Genomic DNA, 24,850 nt, shown 5'->3' on the forward strand with positions numbered 1-24,850 from the left:
AAAACACACACACACTAGAGGGTGAAAACACACACACACACTAGGGTGAAAACAAACACACACACACACACTCTAGAGGGTGAAAACACACACACACACACACACACTAGAGGGTGAAAACACACACACACTAGAGGGTGAAAACACAACTATACAGAGCATTCGGAAAGTATTCAGACCCATTTACCTTTTCAAAATGTTGTGACGTTACAGCCTTATTCTAAAATGGATTCAATAAAACAATTCCCTCAATCTACACACAATACCCCATCATGACAAAGCGAAAACAGTTTTTTAGAAATGCTTGCAAAATTAAAAAATACCTTGTTTACCTAGGTATTCAGCGTATTTGCTATGACACTCTTGAGCTCAGGTGCACAATAGGCCCAGCGTCGTCCGGGTTAGGGGAGGGTTTGGCCATCATTGTAAATAAGAATGTATTCTTAACTGACTTTCCTAGTTAAATGAAGGTTAAAAAATATCAAAATACCTAAAAATAGCTATGCAGCAACACTCCCCATTCAACCTGACAGAGCTTGAGAGGATCTGCAGAGAAGAATGGGAGAAACTCCCCAAATACAGGTGTGAAAAGCTTGTAGCACCATACACAAGAACACTTGAGGCTGTATTCGCTGCCAAAGGTGCTTCAACAAAGTACTGAGTAAAGGGTCTGAGTACTTATGTAAATATTATTTTCAGTTCCTTTTAATACATTTGCAAAAATGTCTAAACCCATTTACGATTTGTCATTGTGGGGTAGCGTGTAGATTGATGAAGGAAAAAAAACAACTTTAGAAATGTTATAAGTCTAATGTAACAAAATGTGGAAAAAGTCAAGGGGTCTGAATACTTTCCGAATACACTGTATGCTGAACTTATGTCACATTGTTCTTCAGGATCTATTTAACCTCAAGAAGACAAAGTATTTCAAACTCACTTTCATTCAGAGGTATGGTATTGCACTCCCTCAATGTTCACTGCATGGCTCATCATTTATTTATAGACCAGGAAAACGTTTTGTCATAAACTGCACACATTGACGTCACTCAGCCAAGTGTTATGACCTGTCGCTAAGTCCAATAAGCACTGCTGTATAAAAAAATAACTGCCAACAACACAAATGGCACCCTATTCCCTATGTGGTGCACTACTTTTGACCAGGGCCTATAGGGAATAGGGTGCCATTTGGGAAATAACCAAACCTATCCCTCAACTCTACTCTCACCCCTTTTATGAATGGAACATCTGGAGATTAGATACATTTAGATTATGTCTAAGGTAGACAGACCTACTAGGTCTATGTCAAATGACCACAAACAACGGAAACAAGTAAACTGTATTCATACACGTTGACTGACATGGGAGTTCATAGCATTCACCTTACAGTATACAGTAATTAAAAGCCGTTTCTATGACAACCATTGAATGAGGAAGTCACAACATGTTACTAAACAGTTACTGTAAATGATTGTAGGCAAATGAAGATATTTTGGGATGAAAGAAGGAGAGATACACCTGACATTACATTTTTTATTTCGTTCATTCGAGGAGATTGAGCAGACAGTCATTGACTGAACTCAATCAATCGAAATCATGCTATGACTTTTACATTTGACCTGAGCACTAAGACATGAACCTATAAAACACAACCAAACCAGACACAAATATAGTACGTTGTTTTTCCATTCAATGTCAGATGTAGAATCTAATAGCTCATTCAGTTCCAGTAGTTAATGGGACAGTGCAGGCCAGGAAGGTCCAGCACGGTTGGGGGTCAATTCCTTTTCAATTCAGCCAATGCAGGGAGTAACCTGAAATTCTAAATTCTCCTCAACGCTACTCCTTGAGAATAAACATGGAAGTTCAGTTCCTGAATTGACTGCATTGAAATTGAATTGACCCCCAACATCTAGTTGAGTCAAGAAACTTTGGCAAGTTGGTTGGTCATAGTTGACCTGACATTTTGGTTTTACAGTGTATAGGCTACAGATGAACATTCCTAAGCAATAGCCTCATAAGCCAGCCCTCTAGACGCTCCCTTAGTATAGGGCTCCCTTAGTATAGAGTTTTTCCACCACGCAGCCAGGAGAAACTCAGGGCCCTACATTGTCATTGACGTTAGGCAGACCCACCTGAGCTATTGACACGATTAGTGGGTGCTTCCATTATTGCTGCAGTAACATTCAATATCCACACGGGGGCAGTATGATCAAGACACAATCAAACATATCTGAACTACAGCGCTGAACAACGTTTCTCAGGCTAGGCTTGGGTTGTGGGAAGGTTCCCAGATGAAGTCTCCCCTAGGTACAGATCTAGGACCAGCTTACCCTCCCCAATCCTAACCATTAGTGGGGGAAATGTAAAACTGAGGCAAGATCAGCGTCTAGGGGAAACTTCACACTACTCCGAGAAGCCTATCCTATAGCAAAATACATTCCATCAGCTCATTCTAAACAAGAGGACTGATGTGAAATCTGTTGTTAGAAGCAAAGTGAGTGCAAGAGACTGGGGAACCAGTCGGTAATAAGGATAGTAGCAACAATGTTATACAAAACCAAAAGTACATTCACAACGCTAGATTTCTGGCAAGTCAATGAGCGTGTGTGGGAGTGGTTGTGTATTTAATTTTTTCAGTGTGTGTGTGTGTACGAGCATGTATACGGTATGTATGTTTAAGGCGTTATCAGCAGGAGCAGCCACCCTTGTCTGGGGGCGTGTCCTGCAGGCTGGGGCCCTTGTGATTGGCCAATGGGCTGGGCTCCCCATTCACGCTCTCGCTCATCTTCTCGCAGATGACGTCGACGAGACGCTCGAACACCTGCTTCACGTTGATGTTGTCTTTGGCGCTGGCCTCGAAGAACTGGAACCCTGGAGAAAGAGGGAGGAGATCAGGGAAACAAAGGATTACTAGAAGTAACAAGCCCAGCAAAAGACTGACTTGTTTTGTATTCTCTGTGAGTGTATATGTTGAAGTATTCATATACAGTATTTGTTTATTTTCTGGGTGTGTACTGTCTATATACCAATGTTAGTCTGTCTTTTAAGGTTGAGAGACAGGAGACAGACGAGTATATACACTCATATGTGTGTGTGTGTGTGTGTGTGTGTGCGCATCTCTGCCACCCTGCTTGTCAGCCAGTCTCTGTCCGTCCTCAGAGAGAGAGAGAGCGAGAGGCAGACAGTGTGTGTGTGTGTGTTCTCTCCTACCCAGTTCATCAGCCAGTCTCTGTCCGTCCTCCGCTGGTACCAGCCTGTCGTCCTCCAGGTCAGCCTTGTTCCCCACCAGGATCACCTGGGCGTTGTCCCACGAGTACGTCTTGATCTGGGTCGCCCTGGAGACCGGACAACGACAATCAATATACGACTTTCATACTGTATATAACATCAGAGGTAAATAATGTTGGAAAACCCTTGCATCCCAGCTGTTTCATGACTTAACATGATTTTCCAACAACAGGTAAGGGAGAAAGCAGAGCCCCATGGGAGTACTGTACCCACAAGTCCTGTGCACACACACACAGTTAGTGTGAATGTCTGTGTCAAATTGAATAAATTTTATTGATCCCAGAAGGGGATCTGACCCACCAGTCCTGCACAGCGTAGAAGGAGTCCTGGTTGGTGATGTCATACATCAGCAGGAAGCCCATGGCTCCTCTGTAGTAGGCTGTGGTGATGGTCCTGTAACGCTCCTGGCCCGCCGTGTCCTGTCACACACACACACGGTTGTTTTAAAGAGTCAGTACCGTGTCGTCTATCCCTCCACTTAAATAAATACACACAGCACAGCTTAAATGGACGCCTCCAGTTTCAAAACACAATAGTCCTGGTCTTACTGTAGCAACAGACAGCTGCGTAGCCGCCATGGTTCACCTAGTATACAGAAACACTGTCAGCCCACACGCCGCCGGCCCTGCAGCCCACACGCCGCCGGCCCTGCAGCCCACACGCCGCCGGCCCTGCAGCCCACACGCCGCAGGCCCTGCAGCCCACACGCCCAGGCCCTGCAGCCCACACGCCCGCAGGCCCTGCAGCCCACACGCCCGCAGGCCCTGCAGCCCACACCCGTAGGCCCTGCAGCCCACACGCCGCAGGCCCTGCAGCCCACACGCCGTAGGCCCTGCAGCCCACACGCCGTAGGCCCTGCAGCCCACACGCCGTAGGCCCTGCAGCCCACACGCCGTAGGCCCTGCAGCGATGGAGAAGCACCTTCCAGATGGAAATAGAATAACTTAAGGAATTAAAATCACACATCATGACCTCATTGACTTGAAAACAGGGACACCATTTCAGGTATTTCTATGGGGGTTCACATTGCCCCAGCCCAGCAAAAGCCATGAGGGCCATCCATCATTCAGACACAATGGTGCCATACCTTATGTGAGTAGTGGGGGAGTATTAGGGGTTAACTGGTTAACTGTAGCCTACTCAGCACAAGGAAAGAAGACAATGATTAACCCATAAGCACAGCAGAGCGGAGGGAAATCCATGTCAAGACAGCCCTCATGTTTCCACACCCTCTATGTACACCAGGATACAATGGCACCACTGCAGAATACTGTAAACCCGGTCTGACTAACAGAACCCACAACTATAGGGCAAGGAGTTATTCCATCCTGAGCAGGAAAAACCCTGGGCCCTAGTTATAGTAGCTGTAACTAGGACCTGGAAGTTGTTCCTGGTCAGGCCACTAGCAATAACACCTCAACGAATAATCAATATTACAACTAAGCTAATGTGGATGGTTTATCTAGAAAGCAACATATCAGCAGTCATAAAGATATGACCAGTAGTTTAGTGTAGTGGTGAGCTACTGTGAGAGAATCGTCTAGGCAGCCCTTTTCCCTATACCTACATAGTGCACTTCTTTGTCAAAAGTAGTCCACTATATAGGTAACAGGGTGCCATTTGGGACGCAGAACTAATCTTCTTCTTCTTGTGAGAATCCTATCCGACAGACGGTAATAGGCATGTATAGGGCGGCAAGTAGCCTAGCAGTCAAGAACGTTGGGCCAGTAACCAAAAGCTTGCTGGTTCGAATCCCTGAGCTGACGAGGTGAAACATGTACTTATCCCTAGCTCCTCCTGCAAGTCGCTCTGGATAAGAGAGTCTGCTAAATGACCCAAATGTACTGGGTGTCAGATTGCACTGTGAGCATATTAGAAAGCAGAGACAGCAGCACAGCCTTCTGCATCTTTTATGAAGTGGACGTCCAGGGATGATGTTCAACGTCAAGTGTGGTTAACGTCTGCGTCCAAAATGGCACCCTATTCCCCATATAGGGCACTACATGGGCCCTGGTCAAAAGTAGTGAATGAGGGAATAGGGTGCCATTTCAGATACTTGTACATAATACAGTAAACGGGCACCATGTTTCATGCAACGGTGGGCCCCTCTGATCTGTGTCGCTGTTATTTCAGTGGACAAACATCCTTCTCACTCAGCATACCATCAAAGAGAGCAGCCTGCTGGAACTTAATGGTAAAAAAATAATAATCTGAGAATGAATGTTGTTATTAGCAAAAACTTCCTCTCCTTCCTCCCTTGTTCTGAGTTGTCTGGTAAAACAAGCCAGGCGAACATAGCAGGAAAAAAGGCCCATTAACAAGCAAGAATGTGAACAAGGATCTGCACACACACACCCTCCCTCAAGTTTGACACCCCCGCAAGTTTGACACTCTTAAAGGGAGTGCTCCTAATCTCATCTTGTTACTTGTATAAAAGACACCTGTCCACAGAAGCAATCAATCAATCAGATTCCAAACTCTCCACCATGGCCAAGACCAAAGAGCTCTCCAAGGATGTCAGGGACAAGATTGTAGACCTACACAAGGCTGGAATGGGCTACAAGACCATCGCCAAGCAGCTTGGTGAGAAGGTGACAACAGTTGGTGTGATTATTGGCAAATGGAAGAAACACAAAAGAACTGTCAATCTCCCTCGGCCTGGGGCTCCATGCAAGATCTCACCTCGTGGAGTTGCAATTATCATGAGAACAGTGAGGAATCAGCCCAGAACTACACGGGAGGATCTTGTCAATGATCTCAAGGCAGCTGGGACCATAGTCACCAAGAAAACAATTGGTAACACACTACGCTGTGAAGGACTGAAATCCTGCAGCGCCCACAAGGTCCCCCTGCTCAAGAAAGCACATGTACATGCCCGTCTGAAGTTTGGAGGAGTGGGACAAAATCCTTCCTGAGATGTGTGCAAACCTGGTGGCCAACTACAAGAAACGTCTGACCTCTGATTGCCAACAAGGGTTTTGCAGAGGGGTCAAATACTTATTTCCCTCATTAAAATACAAATCAATTTATCATTTTTTTGACATGCATGTCTAGATGTGTTTGTTGTTATTCTGTCTCTCACTGTTCAAATAAACCTACCAATAAAATTATAGACTGATCCTTTCTTTGTCAGTGGGCAAACGTACAAAATCAGCAGGGGATCAAATACTTTTTTCCCCTCACTGTACATGTCAGCAACCACAGCTAATAGAGTCACAGAAAGCCTTATAGAGTGGCCATCAGTTTTGGAATGGATAGCCAGTAATAAACTGGTGCTGAACATCTCTAAAACTAAGAGCATCGTATTTGGTACAAATCCTTCCCTAAGTCCTAGACCTCAGCTGAATCTGGCAATGCATGGTGTGGCTGTTGAACAAGTTGAAGAGACAAAATGACTTGGCGCTACCTTAGATAGTAAACTGTCATGGTCAAAACATCTAGATTCAATGGTAGTAAAGATGGGGAGGTCTGTCTGTAATGAAGAAACACTATGCTTTTTTGACACCACACTCCACAAAGCAAGGGTGGAGTGTGGGGTAGGCAACAACATCTCCACCCCGCCGATCCTCAACACTGGGGCCCCACAAGGGTGCGTTCTGAGCTCTCTCCTGTACTCCCTGTTCACCCACGACTGCGTGGCCACGCACGCCTCCAACTCAATCATCAAGTTTGCGGACGACACAACAGTGGTAGGCTTGATTACCAACAACGACGAGACGGCCTACAGGGAGGAGGTGAGGGCCCTCGGAGTGTGGTGCCAGGAAAATAACCTCACACTCAACGTCAACAAAACCAAGGAGATGATTGTGGACTTCAGGAAACAGCAGAGGGAACACCCCCCTATCCACATCGATGGAACAGTAGTGGAGAGGGTAGTAAGTTAAGTTCCACGGCGTACACATCACAGACAAACTGAATTGGTCCACCCACACAGCCAGCATCGTGAAGAAGGCGCAGCAGCGCCTCTTCAACCTCAGGAGGCTGAAGAAATTTGGCTTGTCACCAAAAGCACTCACAAACTTCTACAATGCACAATCGAGAGCATCCTGTCGGGCTGTATCACCGCCTGGTACGGCAACCGCTCCGCCCACAACCGTAAGGCTCTCCACAGGGTAGTGAGGTCTGCACAACGCATCACTGGGGGCAAACTACCTGCCCTCCAGGACACCTACACCACCCAATGTTACAGGAAGGCCATAAAGATCATCAAGGACAACAACCACAACAACCACCACTCTCTCGGTCCCATCAAAGCTGGGACCGAGAGACTGAAAAACAGCTTCTATCTCAAGGCCATCAGACTGTTAAACAGCCACCACTAATATTGAGTGGCTGCTGCCAACACACTGACTCAACCCCAGCCACTCTAATAATGGGAATTGATGGGAAATGTAAAATATATCACTAGCCACTTTAAACAATGCTACCTAATATAATGTTTACATACCCTACATTATTCATCTCATATGTCTACGTATATACTGTACTCTATATCTACTGCATCCTTATGTAATATATGTATCACTAGCCACTTTAACTATGCCACTTTGTTTACATACTCATATCATATGTATATACTGCACTCAATACCATCTACTGTATCTCGCCTATGCCGCTCTGTACCATCACTCATTCCTATATCTTTATGTACATATTCTTTATCCCCTTACACTTGTGTCTATAAGGTAGTAGTTTTGGAATTGTTAGCTAGATTACTTGTTGGTTATTACTGCATTGTCGGAACTAGAAGCACAAGCATTTCACTACACTCGCATTAACATCTGCTAACCATGTGTATGTGACAAATAAAATGTGATTTGAAGTCCTGCAGTCTCTAGTTTTATCTTATGTGGATTATTGTCCAGTCATGTGGTCGAGTGTTGCAAGGAAAGAGCTAGTTAAACTGCAGCTGGCTCAGAACAGAGCGGTACGTCTTGCTTGTCATTGTAGTCAGAGGGCTAATAGAAATACGATACAGCCAGTCTCTCTTGGCTAAGAGTTGAGGAGAGACTGACTGCATTGTTTAGTGTTTTTATAAGAACAATGAATGTGTTGGAAATTCCAAATAGTTTGCCTAGTCAGCTTACTCACAACACTGACACACACACACACTTACCCCAGCAGACATGCCACCAGGGGTCTTTTCACAGTCCCAAGGTCCAGAATAAATTCAAGAAAACGTACAGTATTATACAGAGCCAAGAGTGCATGGAACTCCTCTCTCATATAGCGCAAATGAACAGCAAGCCTGGTTTCAAAAAACAAAACCTCCTCTCCCCCATGTGCCCTACTGGTTGTGCGTGCGTACGTACTGACATGTGCCCTACTGGTTGTGCGTGCGTACGTACTGACATGTGCCCTACTGGTTGTGCGTGCGTACGTACTGACATGTGCCCTACTGGTTGTGCGTGCGTACGTGACATGTGCCCTACTGGTTGTGCGTGCGTACGTACTGACATGTGCCCTACTGGTTGTGCGTGCGTACGTACTGACATGTGCCCTACTGGTTGTGCGTGCGTACGTACTGACATGTGCCCTACTGGTTGTGCGTGCGTACGTACTGACATGTGCCCTACTGGTTGTGCGTGCGTACGTACTGACATGTGCCCTACTGGTTGTGCGTGCGTACGTACTGACATGTGCCCTACTGGTTGTGCGTGCGTACGTACTGACATGTGCCCTACTGGTTGTGCGTGCGTACGTACTGACATGTGCCCTACTGGTTGTGCGTGCGTACGTACTGACATGTGCCCTACTGGTTGTGCGTGCGTACGTACTGACATGTGCCCTACTGGTTGTGCGTGCGTACGTACGCACTGACATGTGCCCTACTGGTTGTGCGTGCGTACGTACGCACTGACATGTGCCCTACTGGTTGTGCGTGCGTACGTACGTACTGACATGTGCCCTACTGGTTGTGTGTATATACTGACATGTCTGTGGAACTGATAGATGCACACACACACTACATGTTCATGTTTTCAAATGTATATATTTTGTAAAGTATTGTCTTTTTCCAGTAAGACGAGCTGTCGCCATTGACGTCGGCTAACGGCTAACCGCATCTTACCCAGATCTGTAGCTTGACCCTCTTCTCGTTGCGGTAGACCGTCTTAACCTTGAAGTCGATGCCCACGGTGGAGACGAAGGCAGAGGTAAAGGAGTCATCAGCGTAGCGGAAGAGTAAGCTGGTCTTCCCCACGCTGCTGTTGCCGATGATCAGCAGCTTGAACATGTAGTCAAAGTTCTGGTCCGCGGCATCCTTCTGGGCCTGGGTCTGCTGCTGGCCGGCACCGGGGTCGCTCGCCAGCGCCATCTAGGAGCGGAGAGGAGGAAACAGTTGAAGCAGTGCAACTCCTTGACCAGGGGTGCGTTCAGTACGACACACACTGTTATAACGTTTAACTCCACGGAAACGGTCCTGTAACGAACAACCAGTTAAAGAACGTTATGATTATGGTGGCCTAGAGGCCAATTGAGTTGTGCAATTTCAAATGGTCATATTGTTTAGGCCTCACCCCGCCCACATACAGTTAAAGACAGAAGTTTACATACACTTAGGTTGGAGTCATTAAAACTTGTTTTTCAACCACTCCACAAATTTCTTGTTAACAAACTATAGTTTTGGCAAGTCGGTTAGGACAGCTACTTTGTGCATGACAAGCAATTTTCCCAACAATTGTTTATAGACAGATTATTTCATTTATAATTCACTGTATCACAATTCCAGTGGGTCAGAAGTTTACATACACTAAGTTGACTGTGCCTTTAAACAGCTTGGAAAATTCCAGAAAATTATGTCAAGGCTTTAGAAGCTTCTAACAGGCTAATTGACAAAATTTGAGTCAATTGGGGGTGTACCTGTGGATGCATTTCAAGTAGAGGTCGACCGATTATGATTTTTTCAACGCCGATACAGATTATTGGAGGACCAAAAAAGCTGATACCGATTAGTCGGACAATTTTTTATTAATTTATTTGTAATAATGACAATTACAACAATACAGAATGAACACTTATTTTAACTTCATATAATACATCAATACAATCAAATTAGCCTCAAGTAAATAATGAAACATGTTCAATTTGATTTAAATAATGCAAAAACAGTGTTCGAGAAGAAAGTAAAAGTGCAATATGTGCTATGTAAGAAAGCTAACGTTTCAGTTCCTTGCTCAGAACATGAAAACATATGAAGGCTGGTGGTTCCTTTTAATATGAGTCTTCAATATTCCCATGTAAGAAGTTTTAGGTTGTAGTTATTATACGACTATTTCCCTCTATACCATTTGTATTTCATTAACCTTTGACTATTGGGATGTTCTTATAGGCACTTTATCTCCTCGCTCCTTCCTGGGCTCGAACCAGGAACACAACGACAACAGCCACCCTCGAAGCAGCGTTACCCATGCAGAGCAAGGGAAACAATTACTAGAAGGCTCAGAGCGAGTGACGTTTTAAACGCTATTAGCGCGTGCTAACTAGCTAGCCATTTCACTTCGGTTACACCAGCCTCATCTCGGGAGTTGATAGGCTTGAAGTCATAAACAGCGCAATGCTTGACGCACAATGAAGAACTGCTGGCAAAATGCACGAAAGTGCTGTTTGAATTAATGTTTACGCGTCTGCTTCTGCCTACCACCGTTCAGGCAGATACTTAGATACTTGTATGCTCAGTCACATTATATGCAACGCAGGACACGCTAGATAATATCTAGTAATATCGTCAACCCTGTGTAGTTAACTGGTGATTATGATTGATTGTTTTTTTTACAAGATAAGTTTAATGCTAGCTAGCAACTTACCTTGGCTTACTGCATTCGTGTAACAGGCAATGAGCGAGAGGCAGGTCGTTATTGCGTTGGACGAGTTAACTGTAAGGTTGCAAGATTGGATCCCCCGAGCTGACAAGCTGAATATCTGTCGTTCTGCCCCTGAACGAGGCAGTTAACCCACCGTTCCTAGGCCATCAGTGAAAGTAAGAATGTGTTCTTAACTGACTTGCCTAGTTAAATAAAAAAGGTATAAAAAAATATATATATATAAATACAAAATTTAAATCGGCGCCCAAAAATACCGATTTCCGATTGTTATGAAAACTTGAAATTGGCCCTAATTAATCGGCCATCCCGATTAATTGGTCGACCTCTAATTTCAAGGCCTACCTTCAAACTCAGTGCCTCTTTGCCTGACATCATGGGAAAATCAAAAGAAATCAGCCAAGACCTCAGAAAAAAAATTGTAGGCCTCCACAAGTCTGGTTCATCCTTGGGAGCAATTTCCAAATGCTTGAAGGTACCACATTCATCTGTACAAACAATGGTACGCAAGTATAAACACCATGGGACCACGCAGCAGTCAGGCCGCTCAGGAAGGAGATGCATTCTGTCTCCTAGAGATGAACGTACTTTGGTGCGAAAAGTGCAAATCAATCCCAGAACAACAGAAAAGGACCTTGTGAAGATGCTGGAGGAAACACGTACAAAAGTATCTATATGCAAAGTAAATCGAGTCCTATATCGACATAACCTGAAAGGCCACTCAGCAAGGAAAAAGCCACTGCTCCAAAACCGCCATAAAAAGCCAGACTATGGGGACATAGATTGTACTTTTTGGAGAAATGTCCTCTGGTCTGATAAAACAAAAATAGAACTGTTTGGCCAGAATGACCATCGTTATGTTTGGAGGAAAAAGGGGAGACTTGCAACCTGAAGAACACCATCCCAATCGTGAAGCACGGGGTGGCCGCATCATGTTGTGGGGGTGCTTTGCTGCAGGAGGGACTGGTGCACTTCATAAAATAGATGGCATCATGAGGAAAGACAGTCATGTGGATATATTGAAGCAACATCAAGACATCAGTCAGGAAGTTAAAGCTTGGTCACAAATTGGTCTTCCAAATGGACAATGACCCCAAGCATACTTCCAAAGTTGTGGCAAAATGGCTTAAGGACAACAAAGTCAGGTTATTGGAGTGGCCATCACAAAGCCCTGACCTCAATCCTATAGAACATTTGTGGGCAGAACTGAAAAAGTGTGTGCGAGCAAGGAGGCCTACAAACCTGACTCCGTTACACCAGCTCTATCAGGAGGAATGGGCCTAAATTAACCCAACTTATTGTGGGAAGCTTGTGGAATGCTACCCGAAACATTTGACCCAAGTTAAATAATTTAAAGGCAATGCCACCAAATACTAATTGAGTGTATGTCAACTTCTGACCCACTGGGAATGCGATGAAAGAAATAAAAGCTGAAATAAATCACTCTCCTATTATTCTGACTTTTCACATTCTTAAAATAAAATAGCGAGGCTAACTGACCTAAAGCATAATTTTTACTAGGATTAAATGTCAGGAATTATGAAAAACTTAGTTTAAATGCATTTGGGTAAGGTGTATGTAAACTTCTGACATCAACTGTACTTTATAAACCTATTCAATATTTGATCAGTCATTGGACCGGACTATGTGATGATCAGGGTGAATTTATGACAATGTTGTGAGTCAGCAGGTTCCCTCCATAACTCTCGCTAGCCCTCTCTATTTTCCTGCATCGTGAATGAAAGCCAGAGAATCCTGTCCGCCCCCCGCCCCCCCGAATCCTGAATAAAAGCCAGAGTACCCCCCGTCGCTATAGTCCTGTCCTGCAGTATGAATAAAAAGCCAAGGGTAATTCCACAGTAAAATATATGCCAAACAAAACCATTGATCTCAAAGTTTAACAAACCATACAACTCTATGCACAAGGACTACTTTTAATAATAGAAGACAAAAACACATTCACTGGAAGAACTATGCAGATGCAAAGTGTGGTAACAGAATAGTGTGTCCACGTTTTCTAAAAACATCTGCTCTATATAAATATTCAACAATGTCTGCAGAAAGAATGGCGTGTCACCGTTAACATGACACATTGACTTGAGAAATATATATATTTTGGTTATTGAACTACAGTAAGTGGAGTCTACTTACACCCAGTAACAGAATTTCATCATGGGTCTCTGATATGTACTACACAGAAATGGATAATCATGGATATGAACGTCATTCTCTTCATGGTGATGTATCTTAGGTATAAATATGAAATATCCTCCTTGGGTATTATTCTACACACTGGCTATTATTTTAATGGGCTCTGTCCCCAAACAGCAGCAAATTTGATTGGTCCGGACCAAATCAGAACCAATCACAGACGCCTATGTTTCACAAGTTTGGACATCAAAGTAAAGCACAGCAGACCAGTAGAGTAGAGTTCAGCAGAAGAGTAAAGTACAGCACATTAGTGTACTCAACTCTAGTCTGATCTACTCTATTTCTTGACTGTACCAAACTCTACTTTTTTTTTTACTGTCCTCTGCTGTGCAAACTTGTGAACCCAACTGTAGTTTGTGAATACTATGATTTCCCCCATTGTAGCCAATTCCAGATTTGGTAATGGAATTGAGTTTCACAAACAAACTTGCTATCAGTAAAAATACTAATTGATGGCTATACCTTCACTTGTTACTTTTGTGAACATTCATTATCCTCCCTCCTAATGAGGGAGAGACATTAGAAAATATCTTAAAGATATGTGGGTTTTTGTTAACAGAATTAAGGGAAATTTTTCTTAAACTTAGAGTTCACTAAATATACACTGAACAAAAATCTAAACGCAAAATGTAGTGTTGGTCCCTGAAATAAATGATCCAAGAAAATTGTTCAAACACACGAAAAGCTTATTCCTCTCAAATGTAGTGCACAAATATGTTTACATCCCTGTTCGTGAGCATGTCTCCTTTGCCAAGATAATCCATCTACCTGACAGCTGTGGCATATCAAAAAGCTGATTAAAACGGCATGATCATTACACAGGTGCACTTTGTGCTGGGGACAATAAAAAGGTCACTAAAATGTGCAGTGGTGTCACAACACAATGCCACAGATGTCTCAAGTTGAGGGCGCGTGCAATTGGCATGCTGACTGCAGGAATATCCACCAGATGTGTTGCCAGAGAATTTAATGTTAATTTCTCTACCATAAGCCACCTACAACGTACTCTGAGAATTTGTCAGTACATCCAACCGGCCTTACAACCGCAAACCACATGTATGACGTCGTCTGGGGGAGCAGTTTGCTGATCTCAACGTTGTAGTGCCATTTTATTTTACCAGGCAAGTCAGTTAAGAACAAATTCTTACTTCAATGACGGCCTAGGAACAGTGGGTTAACTGTCTTGTTCAGGGGCAGAACGACAGATTTTTACCTTGTCAGCTTGGGGATTCGATCTTGCAACCTTTCGGTTACTAGTCCAATGCTCTAACCACTAGGCTACCTGCCGCCCATTATGATACGGACAGGAATAATCTAGGGACAAGGAACACAATTGCATTTTATTGATGGCAATTTGAATGCACAGAGATACTGTGACGAGATCCTGAGGCACATTGTCGTACTTCAATGTAGCTTTCTTCACCGCATTCAATCTACAAACACAGCCTATTAGCTGCTACACATTAACTCAGCACCGGAATTTAAAAAAACATCATTTATTACATACTGAGCGATCTGTTAGCAGAAGAAGTATTTTGTAAACAAAAGGTAAACAAATATGTTTGCTTTACAGAACCATCTTTTTTGTGTGTAGTTTTACAGAACATTTCCTGCAATTCAAAACATTTTTGCTATGGGGTGGAGATACATTGTCACTCTTTTAAAGCAAATTGTCTGCAATTCCACCATTACTTTTTGTGCCATGACTTATGCAAGGTTAATATGAAAGTAGTGAAAGTGACTAACAAAATCAATGGTTGCCCCCTGGGGGTCAGGAGCCCGGGGCACGTACACGGTCGGTAGTTCGGCCATGATTACGACAAGTTTAGATAGCTGGCTAGACTAACTAGACTAATTTACCAATCTACATTTTGTTCTACAAACATGAGTTCATTGAGTGACTGTCAGTGAGGGGAAAAAGGAAATCTGCAGCAAACAAGTTTGGAAATTGCACTTTTTGTATTATATTATTCTGACTCTCAACAGTAAGTAAAGACGCCGACTGAAGTCCAAAAACATTTCACATAAAGAACCGGACCTCGGTGTCCTCACGGCCGTGTATATGCCTCAACTTCTCAAAAATATAGACGGATTCGCAACCCAATTTGATATGCTCCTATAAACTTCACATGTTGATGCTCATGGGTCCTTTTACATGGAAATGACCCCAGAATGTCCACTTCTTCTCTCTCTCGCTCTCCATCTCTCTCTCTCTCTCTCCTGGCCTGGAGCATATGAGGGACACTGCGCATATGAGGGACGCTGAGCAGTGCTCTTTGCCTGATTAAGACCGTTTCCTTGGCAACCAGCTCAGCACAAACCATCCAGGGCCATAAAAACTAAGCATTACAGAGACCCAACAGACACACACACTGAATACACGACTAGAAGAAACCAGTGCATGTTACTGTTGCCAAAATAGCACTTAGAACTCAATTCTGACTGCATTCATGTTGGGATCTTTGTTTGTGGCTTTTATGGGGAAAATTGACCCATATCAACACATTAAATTTCAATGTAGGCCTTTTTATCAATCATAAAACCACACAGGTATATTCCCCTCCTTTAAAAGGGACTGTCAAAAGTAAAGATATTACACATTTCCCTTTAAAATTGAGGTATATTAAGTAAAAATGACATATTCCACTAGTAACAGTTGGGAACATTACAAGTATATTTCGGTATGTTCCAACCCGAGGCTGGAATCATTGTTCTATGTGACAAGGTGTACGTGACGTGACCCTGAGGGACTTGAGTCACAGTGGTGGTAGAAGGTAGGAAGGAATCAGGACATGATGCAACATTCCACTCACTGTACATAGTGGGCATATGTAAAAATACTACTTTCCCTAGTCTAGAGTGCACTACTTCTGATCAGAACCACATAGCTCTGGTGTGTTTGTTTGTTTGTTTATGTGGATGGAAACGGTAAAGGAGGTCACTTGTTTGAGGTGATGGGTGGGACGCTTTTAATTCCTCCCAACCGGATATGATGACCCAAACAATTTATGGTTGTCTGCGGAATGGCACCCTGTTCCAAGTGTATATCCCGAATGGCACCCTATTTCAAGTTGTGCACTAGGGAGTGCCATTTGGGACGCATACATTACAATCTCATGAATGTACGGCCAATAGACTATAAGACTAATATACAAATGTAAACCGTTGAACTGCCTGCTCAAAAAGTCAACAGTAAGGCAATAAATTCCCAATTCAAGTTGGCCAACAGCTGTCGTTATTATATCAATTTATTTAGTTGACGGTAATAGATCTGCACAAATAGGCCTAGTCTACTCTGATATAGTAGGCCTAAAGCATACAACATAATGAGAATACTGGTTGTAGGCACTTGCTGAAAGATTATGTAAACAAAGGCAACAGCTGTCCCAAAACCACACGAGCGGTCCTAGTCTAAACTGATTGTAGCCTTTTGCGAAAAAATATTAAAAACACCCATAACTTTTGAGTTTGACAATCATGAAAGGGATGCATCTCCGGGCTTCCATATGGCCAATATCTCATTGCTGTACAACATGAAAAATAAGATCATAACCAAAAACTCATAAGAAACGCTCCTGAAAATACTGTCGGGTTCTTTACCTCAAATCCAGTGTGAATCGTTTTTTCGTCCACTCCCTCCTCCGGTTCCAACTCGATGTCTTTCTTTCCTCTCGCCTACTGTACGGTACTCCCGGATCTCATGCTCGCTCCTCCGTAGATGTTTGTGATATGGAAGGCTGCGGAAGTTTCCCTATATTAACCCAGTGTCACCGACAGTCCGACCCAGAGAACAGCGATGAATCCACGTTCACACAACCTCTGTATGTAGTGTTGCCCGTTTGCTGAACTTCCACGGTAGTTAAGAGTGCCGTGCGCACAGGGGTGCGCGTTGTGCATTTCAACATTGTTGCTTTTTCATGGATTGTTCGTTTTCTTATTTTCTCTCCCCCTCGTTCAACAAAGTTGACATTGTTACAGTTCAGAGGAAATGTATAGTCAACCAGGCAAACAAATACAAGATTCTCCACCTTTTCCTCTACAACAGTTACTCAAATATGGTAGGCCTATATTACTAATTAAATCGATATAAATGAGAATACATACAAGGATCAGCGTAGTTAAAAGAAAAACCCAATCAGCTTTAGTATCAGCGATAGTGTGCTATGTAGGCATGTGAGTAGGGTTTCAATGCCAGTGTCTTTACCAAAATTCCCCGGTTTTCCACAAATCCTGGTTGGAAATACCTGGAATTAGGAGGGAATAAGAAATCCTGGAAAACTCCTACCAGGATTTCCTTAAAACCGGGGAATGTTACCAGAATGGTGCAACCCTGTGTATTAGACACATGTTGATATATTTATACCACTAACTAAACCGTGGGAATGTATTTCTATCTTATCATTGAGGATACCCAACCCACATTACGGTTTTGATTGAATAGGGCCTTATGTATTACTGAGAAGTTCCAACTAGCACCTGAATGCTGCATCATTCTTCATTCAGCCTTCTGAATATCCATCCCCACAGCAAAGTGATGAAGGCAGTCTAGCATACTGTACAGTCTAGCTGACACAGAGCAATATGAAAGGTATGGTCTAGCTGACTGGCCTTTACCACACAGGGCTCTGACTGATCATATAAATAATGCTCCTTCCTGCATGAGAAAAGGAAGTACGCTATAGATCCTGGGCACAAGGCCAAATGGCACCCTACTCATTTAGTGCACTACTTTTCATCCTGTGGTCAAAAGTAGTGCACTATATAGGGAATAATTTGTCATTTGGGACACAGATTCTGGGGGATTGAGATGCAGGAGGCCTGCCATATTGCAGTAGAGTGGATTTTTAATTTGAGCTGTGTGCTCTGAGAAGCATTACAAATATCTTCTGCGTGACTGCAATGCACCACTTATCTCTCAGTGCAATTGTTCTGACTAGGCATAGTTGTCTGGTTCTTAATGATAAGCCATAGGATGGACTGAGTTAACATGAAGTATTCTCACTATTTCTATCTTTATCCAAATACTGTAATCAAATCTTATTTTAAATATAGCATTTAACATACAAAACAAATTCCTATCTTTTAGTTATCCAATGTAACATTAAACAAAAAAACAACAATTCAAATGACTTTGTATTAAAATATATACAACATTGTGTACAATAACAAAATACCTCAATGTACAATGTAAAACTATAAAAAAACTTTCAAGTACAAAATATCAAACTACCCATTCTACATCATCCCCACACCAGTCTAAAGCAGCGATTGATCTGTCAAAAATATATTACTTCTACTGAAGTAGGAAACTACAGATGAAAGCCATGTTTCTCTCAGTCTACATGACGAAGAAAGCTGGTTTCTCTGATAAGATGTGGATGAGCAGGTTTATCTGAGATTGAAAAAAATATAAAACTACTAGATAGCAAACTACCCAAATTATACATCATGTACTTGACCAGTACTGCCCAATCCTAACGTACCACACTACACTTATATAAATACTGTTTTTATTTGGACAGGTTTGTCCCAGATAAGGCCCATACACCTTTCTATCCATAATACTAAACTAGCAGGTTTCTTACAAATGGAAAATATAATAAAACATTCTACATAATCACCGTACCAGTTGGTAAACCAAAAGTAACCACCAGCTACTGACCATACCAACATTTCAGCCATGTTTCTCTGTCTCTCTATAGTACTAAACTAGCAGGTTTCTCAGCGATGGACAGCAGGTGTCTCCTAGCCGGGTCATTGACATCCCAGAGCCTCTGGAACTCAGTGATGAAGGGCAGGACTAGGTCCGGTTCCTCCGTGACCAGGATGTTCTCTTTGTTGCTCTGGATGGCTGTCAGCGTCCAGTTCAGGGAGCCGGTGATTAGGCGCCGGCCGTCCACCACGGCGAACTTGTGGTGCATGTGGACGGCGCCGGAGTCACACCTCACACAGATGCCTGGGGAATGGAAGGGGAATACACAGGATGAGAGGGGCCATGCTATATTATGAATACAGTCACAGTTGTGGTGCATTGTGGTGGAGTCACACCTCCCACAGAGTTGGACCTCACAGAGATTCCAAATAGAGAGAAACAGAAAGAGAGACAGACAGACAGCTTGTGCCATTCATCATTTGTCTGTCTAAGGAAGTGGTTCCCAACCTTTTTTTTTTTCCTTTAAAAAAATTGTGGCACACCTTGATGGGATAAATAATTTTGCAGCACATCTAAAATGTCCCAGTTAATGTATTTAGTAGTAATGAACTCAATCTAACTGATCCAAACTGTATTTTGTGTACCCAGTGCTTGACTTGGGACTGAAATAGGTTCAGGTACTCATTTTGCATGCCGGTACTGTTTCTATTTAGGTGGAGGAGCGCCACAATACTTTGAACATATATTCTATAAAGGGGAACGTGAGCGCAAGCAGTAGAACATTTGAGGTACCAGTACTCAGCTCCTGCCCAAGTCAAGCACTGTATTTAACCCCTTAAGAGCGTCCCGCAAATCCGTGCTAGAAATAGAATATGTATACTAAACAAAAATATAAACGCAACATGTAAAGTGCTGGTCCCATGTTTCGTGAGCTGAAATAAAAGAGCCTAGATTTTTTTCATAGGCACAAAAAGCTTATTTCCCAAAAATGTGTGGCACAAATTTGTTTACATTCCTGTTAGTGAGCACTTCTCCTTTGCTAAGATAAACCATCCATCTGACAGGCATGACATATGAAGAAGATGATAATCATTACACAGGTGCACCTTGTGCTGAGAACAATAAAAGGCCACTCTAAAATGTTCAGTTTTGTCACAACACAATGCCACAGATGTCTCAAGTTGAGGGAGCGTGCAATTGGCATGCTGACTGCAGGAATGTCCACCAGAGCTGTTGCCAGATAATGTAATGTTTATTTCTCTACCATAAGCCGCCATTAACATCGTTTTAGAGAATTTGGCAGTACATCCAACCAGCCGTACAACAGAAAACTAAGTGTAACTATGCCAGCCCTGGACCTCCCCACATCCAGCTTCTTCGCCTGTGGGATCATCTGAGACCAGTCACCCTGACAACTGATGAAACTGTGGGTTTGCACAACCGAAGAATTTCTTAAAAAATGGTCAGAAACCGTTTCAGGGAAGCTCATCTGTGTGCTCATCGTCCTCACCAGTGTCTTGACCTGACTGCAGTTTGGCGTCGTAACCAACTTCAGTGGGCAAATGCTCACCTTCGATGGCCACTGGCACGCTGGAGAAGTTTGCTCTTCATGGACGAATCCTGGTTTCAACTGTACGGGGCAGATGGCAGAAAGCCTGTATGGCGTCGTGTGGGCGAGCGATTTGCTGATGTCAACATTGTGAACAGAGTGTCCCATGATGGCGCTGGGGTTGTGGTATGGGCAGTCATAAGCTACAGACAACGAACACAATTGCATTTTATTGATGGCAATTTGAAGGCACAGAGATACTGAGGCACATTTTCGTGCCATTCATCCGCCACCAACACCTCATGTTTCAGCATGATAATGCACGGCCCCATGTCCCAAGGATCTGTACACAATTCCTGGATACGGAAAATTTCCCAGTTCTTCCATGGCCTGCATACTCACCAGACGTGTCACTTATTGAGCATGTTTGGGATGCTCTGGATCAACGTGTACGACAGCGTGTTCCAGTTCCCGTTAATATCCAGCAACTTCGCACAGCCATTGAAGAGGAGTGGGACAACATTCCACAGGCCACAATCAATAGACTGATCAACTCTATGTGAAGGAGATGTGTCGCACTGCATGAGGCAAATGGTGGTCACACCAGATACTGACATTTTATTTGATCTATGCCCCTACCTTTCTTTAAGGTACCTGTGACCAACAGATACATATCTGTTTTCCCAGTCATGTGAAATCCATAGATTTAGGGCCTAATTTATTTCAGTTAACGGATTTCCTTATACGAACTGTAACTCAGTAAAATCTTTGAAATTGTTGCATGATGCGTTTCTATTTTTGTTCAGTGTAGCTCCGGTAAAATAGATCTTTAGTTTTGAACGGGCTGAACTAGAGACAAGTGTTTTTTCTGCATTGTGTAGGTGAAAGTTATGCAACCACAGACACAAAGCCATGCTCCATTGGTTTCTATGGCAGAGGCTTTGATACAGCTAGCCCAATCAGATTTGCCTGTGCTAATGGTTCTCGTGGGTGAAGTAAATTGATACAAAATGACTTTGCTTGTGATGCTCGCCCCTCAAATGATACAAATGTAGCCTAACCACAGCCTGAGCACACAGGACTTGAAACCACAATACAGATGTAACCGTGTGCTATTCAATGTATTTATCAGAGCTGCATTGGTGCTCCCAAGTCTACATTCCATGTGCAAATCCACAGCTTTCTGACTCGTCTGTGCTTGTGCTGGCAAGCCCACTAGGGCCAGACCACACTTGCAACATATTCTATCATCCCTCTGACTGCGTTCCTATTCTCTATATAGTAGGTCTGCCCAATTCATTGAATTCACATCGAAATATTTCCATATCGCAAGAGATCCATGTCTCATGCAATATTTTTGCATCTCAGCCTTGTGTAGGGTTTGTTTTTAAAGTTTACTCTGTGATTTGTCTCCTCTTGCGACTGCTTCCCACACACACCAAGCTCCGCCCCGTCACTCAAGCGGTGCAGTTCCTCCTCCTCGCCGTTAGATTCACCTAGTTCACATGCTGTTCTGTTAAGTCAACCGATTGTTCCAAACAAGAACATTTTGCTTTCCACTTTTCTTCTTAATGTAAATCATTCTATTTCTATGATTCCAACAGTCTGCCCAAGAGTTTGATCTATATCACATGTCAAATAGCAATCACAGTGTTTGGTTAAAAACCTGTTTTATTCACAATTCGCTTTTCTGCCCACATCTTGCAGCCCTACACTAGTTCCGACCAAAAAGTAGTGTACTATATAGGGAATAGGGTGCCATTTGAGATGCAAACACTATCTATGCATTATGAGCATGGACAGTGTGTAACTGACTACACTGAAGAAGTTGGGAGTGCAGAGCAGCATGATAAAACCACATTGTAAATCACATGAATTATGATTAGGCTATAACCAGGAACCAGGAACCACTCTGGGATCTAGTTATAACACTCCAGAAATAACTTTGACTGAATTGATTGATCAATAAGATCAAATGACTTCAGACTCTGCATTATCACCTCCTCCCCAGTTTTTCTCATGGCATGTTTGTCATTGCATACCTTAGAGAGCTATTTACAACTCAGAAATGTCCAGATCAACTAGCCCATGTCAGCTAATATTTTTTGGCTAGGTTTTTTAGCCCATAGATTTAGTTGTAATGTTTGAGTCAGACAAAAATTACATGAATACATATTAGAGAAGGCAAAATGTATATAATTCCAGAAAACAAACAAACCTGCAACATTTTCTCTCTGTCAACAAGAGGGGTGTGAACATTGTGCCATGAACAGTGCTTGTTCCCATAGAAATAGACATGGCGCGTGGGATGTCCCCCAATGCTGGAAGGGGGGCCTGAGTGAAAAACTTTGGGAACCCCTGGCCCAACCTGATTTGCAGATGAGTGATGTCGGAGGATAGGGGGATTGTACATAGCTAGGTGGTAGGTTCCAATAACTGCTTTAGGATTGGGCCTCTGCCATCAACCTACCTGCTCTGCGGATGGCCCCTATCTGGGAGCCGGTGATGAGGGTGTAGTCCATGTCAGTGAGGATACGGATGGGGATGCCCCTGGTGTGGAGGGCCAGCACGGCCCGGCTCAGGTCCAGGTTGGTGAAGGCGAACACACACAGGTCCAAGGAGGAGGAGGCAGACAGGATGTGGCCCAGGAGACGGGTGAAGGAGGTGTTGATGTTGTGGGGTAAAGGACAGGGGCAGGGGCTGGAGGGGGGGATGGGGAAAGAGGGAGGAAAGAGAAAGAATGGGAGAGGGAAAGAGGAGGGGAAGATGATGGGGACAGGGGAAGATGATGGGGGACAGAGGAGAGGAGGATAAGAGGGAGAGGAAAGGGAGAGAGAGAAGGAGTTACTGTGGAAGGTGTATCTACTGTATAGTAGTCACTCATTGAATCATTATTCCTATCCCATAGCAAAACATCTCAAATCAACAGAAAGGCTATCAAAAAACAGCCACATTCTTGGAGACATTGGATAGATATATTATTAATGAATATGATGGTGAGTAGTTAATGTTGACTGTACTGGCATCCCAAGTGGTACCCTAGGGCACTAGTATGCACTACTGGGCCACTACAGGGCCCTGGTAAAAGGTGCCATTTGGAACACATTCTATTACTTACAATGGTGAGTTAGGAGTGAAGAGACGCTCCGTGCAGGCGACCTCTGTAGGGAAAAAGAAGACTTCTTTCAGGGGCCCTCTGGATATTTTCCTGGGCCAGAGACGACAGAAGAGCCAGCCCAACCACTCCACACTGAGAGTGAGGGCCACAGCCCCCAGACCCACGATCTTCACCATCTGAACCACTGACATCTGTGGGCAGCGGGAGAAGTTGTCATGAAAATGTTGAATGGAAGCGCTAAATTACATACAGTAGGCCTTCCCACCTTTCCCCTGCCTTTCAGCTCTTGGTTAGGATTAGCCTAGCTAGGGTGAAGTCTTGACAGCTAATGATAGTTGAGGTCTGTTGGATATGCAAAACAGCCATTAACTTGTGAACGGAGCTCGTTTTCACCAGCTTTATAAGGACAATGACATCGCTAGCAAATAATGGACCACTGCTGCAGCCCGGTGCAGAGGCTATAGCAACTTCGATAGTTAGCCAGCTAAATTAGTTTATTAGTCAGGGCCATCTAACTATCTTATCTCTGCAAGTCTGAGCTACCTTCATAAGCACAATATCTCAGTTCATACATGCTGTGTGCTAGAATGAACTCTTATTTTAAACCACTTTAGCTACCTTGACTTTTTTCACCGTCGAGCATCTGTTTTCACGATGGACTTTTAGTTGAGTGGACTTCGAAGACGAAGGTCGACCAGTGCTCTAGAGCTGTCAATCAATTTAAAACTCGCGGGATATTTGCAACGTTTCCACCAATCAGTGGACAGTTGTTAAAACGGTTGAACATGTATTATTATTGTAATTCATTTAATGAAACAGCAGGGAGCAGGTCTCGAACCCTCGACCTTCTAGCCCGAGGTTCGGCGCGCTATCGACTGTGACGCAAAAGCATACTAAAACGGCAGAGTCGATTTCCGCGCTTATAAACCCAGGGTCGTTACATTATTTTGTGAAACGTATGGTGTAGAAAGAGGGGTTGTTTGACAGGGTCAGAGAGGTTGGATGGGGATGATGGAATTAGTGAGGTTTGTAGGGAATCATTTTATTGTATTAGAAATGCAGGGTTAGTTAAGAGAATATATAGGTCGTGAAAGGATTCACACACCTGTACAGTTGGTGTATGTGTATGCACTTATCAGTTGGTTGCGATTCGCCAATAAAACTTACCAAGAAGACAAAGAAGAAGATGACGCCAGTTGTTCATGTTAACA

At 43.5% G+C, this 24,850-nt stretch overlaps 2 protein-coding genes across 2 annotated transcripts; both read right to left on the reverse strand.

Annotated features, from left to right (window-relative positions):
• Positions 1-1,516: 1,516 nt before the first annotated feature.
• LOC124015313 (ras-related protein Rab-3D-like) lies at positions 1,517-9,604 on the reverse strand. Its single transcript, XM_046330472.1, has 4 exons — positions 9,359-9,604; positions 3,589-3,707; positions 3,211-3,335; positions 1,517-2,871 (listed from the first exon to the last, which is right to left on the reverse strand). The coding sequence occupies exons 1-4, from the start codon at positions 9,602-9,604 to the stop codon at positions 2,687-2,689; spliced, it is 675 nt and encodes a 224-aa protein (XP_046186428.1). The 3' UTR covers positions 1,517-2,686.
• An 8,710-nt stretch (positions 9,605-18,314) lies between these two features.
• On the reverse strand, positions 18,315-24,529 carry LOC124015314 (mitochondrial cardiolipin hydrolase-like). The gene is made up of 4 exons (XM_046330473.1): positions 24,258-24,529; positions 23,640-23,830; positions 22,992-23,221; positions 18,315-19,275 (listed from the first exon to the last, which is right to left on the reverse strand). The coding sequence occupies exons 2-4, from the start codon at positions 23,828-23,830 to the stop codon at positions 19,016-19,018; spliced, it is 681 nt and encodes a 226-aa protein (XP_046186429.1). The 5' UTR covers positions 24,258-24,529; the 3' UTR covers positions 18,315-19,015.
• Between the last annotated feature and the right edge of the window lie 321 nt (positions 24,530-24,850).

The sequence above is a fragment of the Oncorhynchus gorbuscha genome, linkage group LG26 (genome assembly GCF_021184085.1).
Source record: "Oncorhynchus gorbuscha isolate QuinsamMale2020 ecotype Even-year linkage group LG26, OgorEven_v1.0, whole genome shotgun sequence".
NCBI classification, from domain to species: domain Eukaryota; kingdom Metazoa; phylum Chordata; class Actinopteri; order Salmoniformes; family Salmonidae; genus Oncorhynchus; species Oncorhynchus gorbuscha.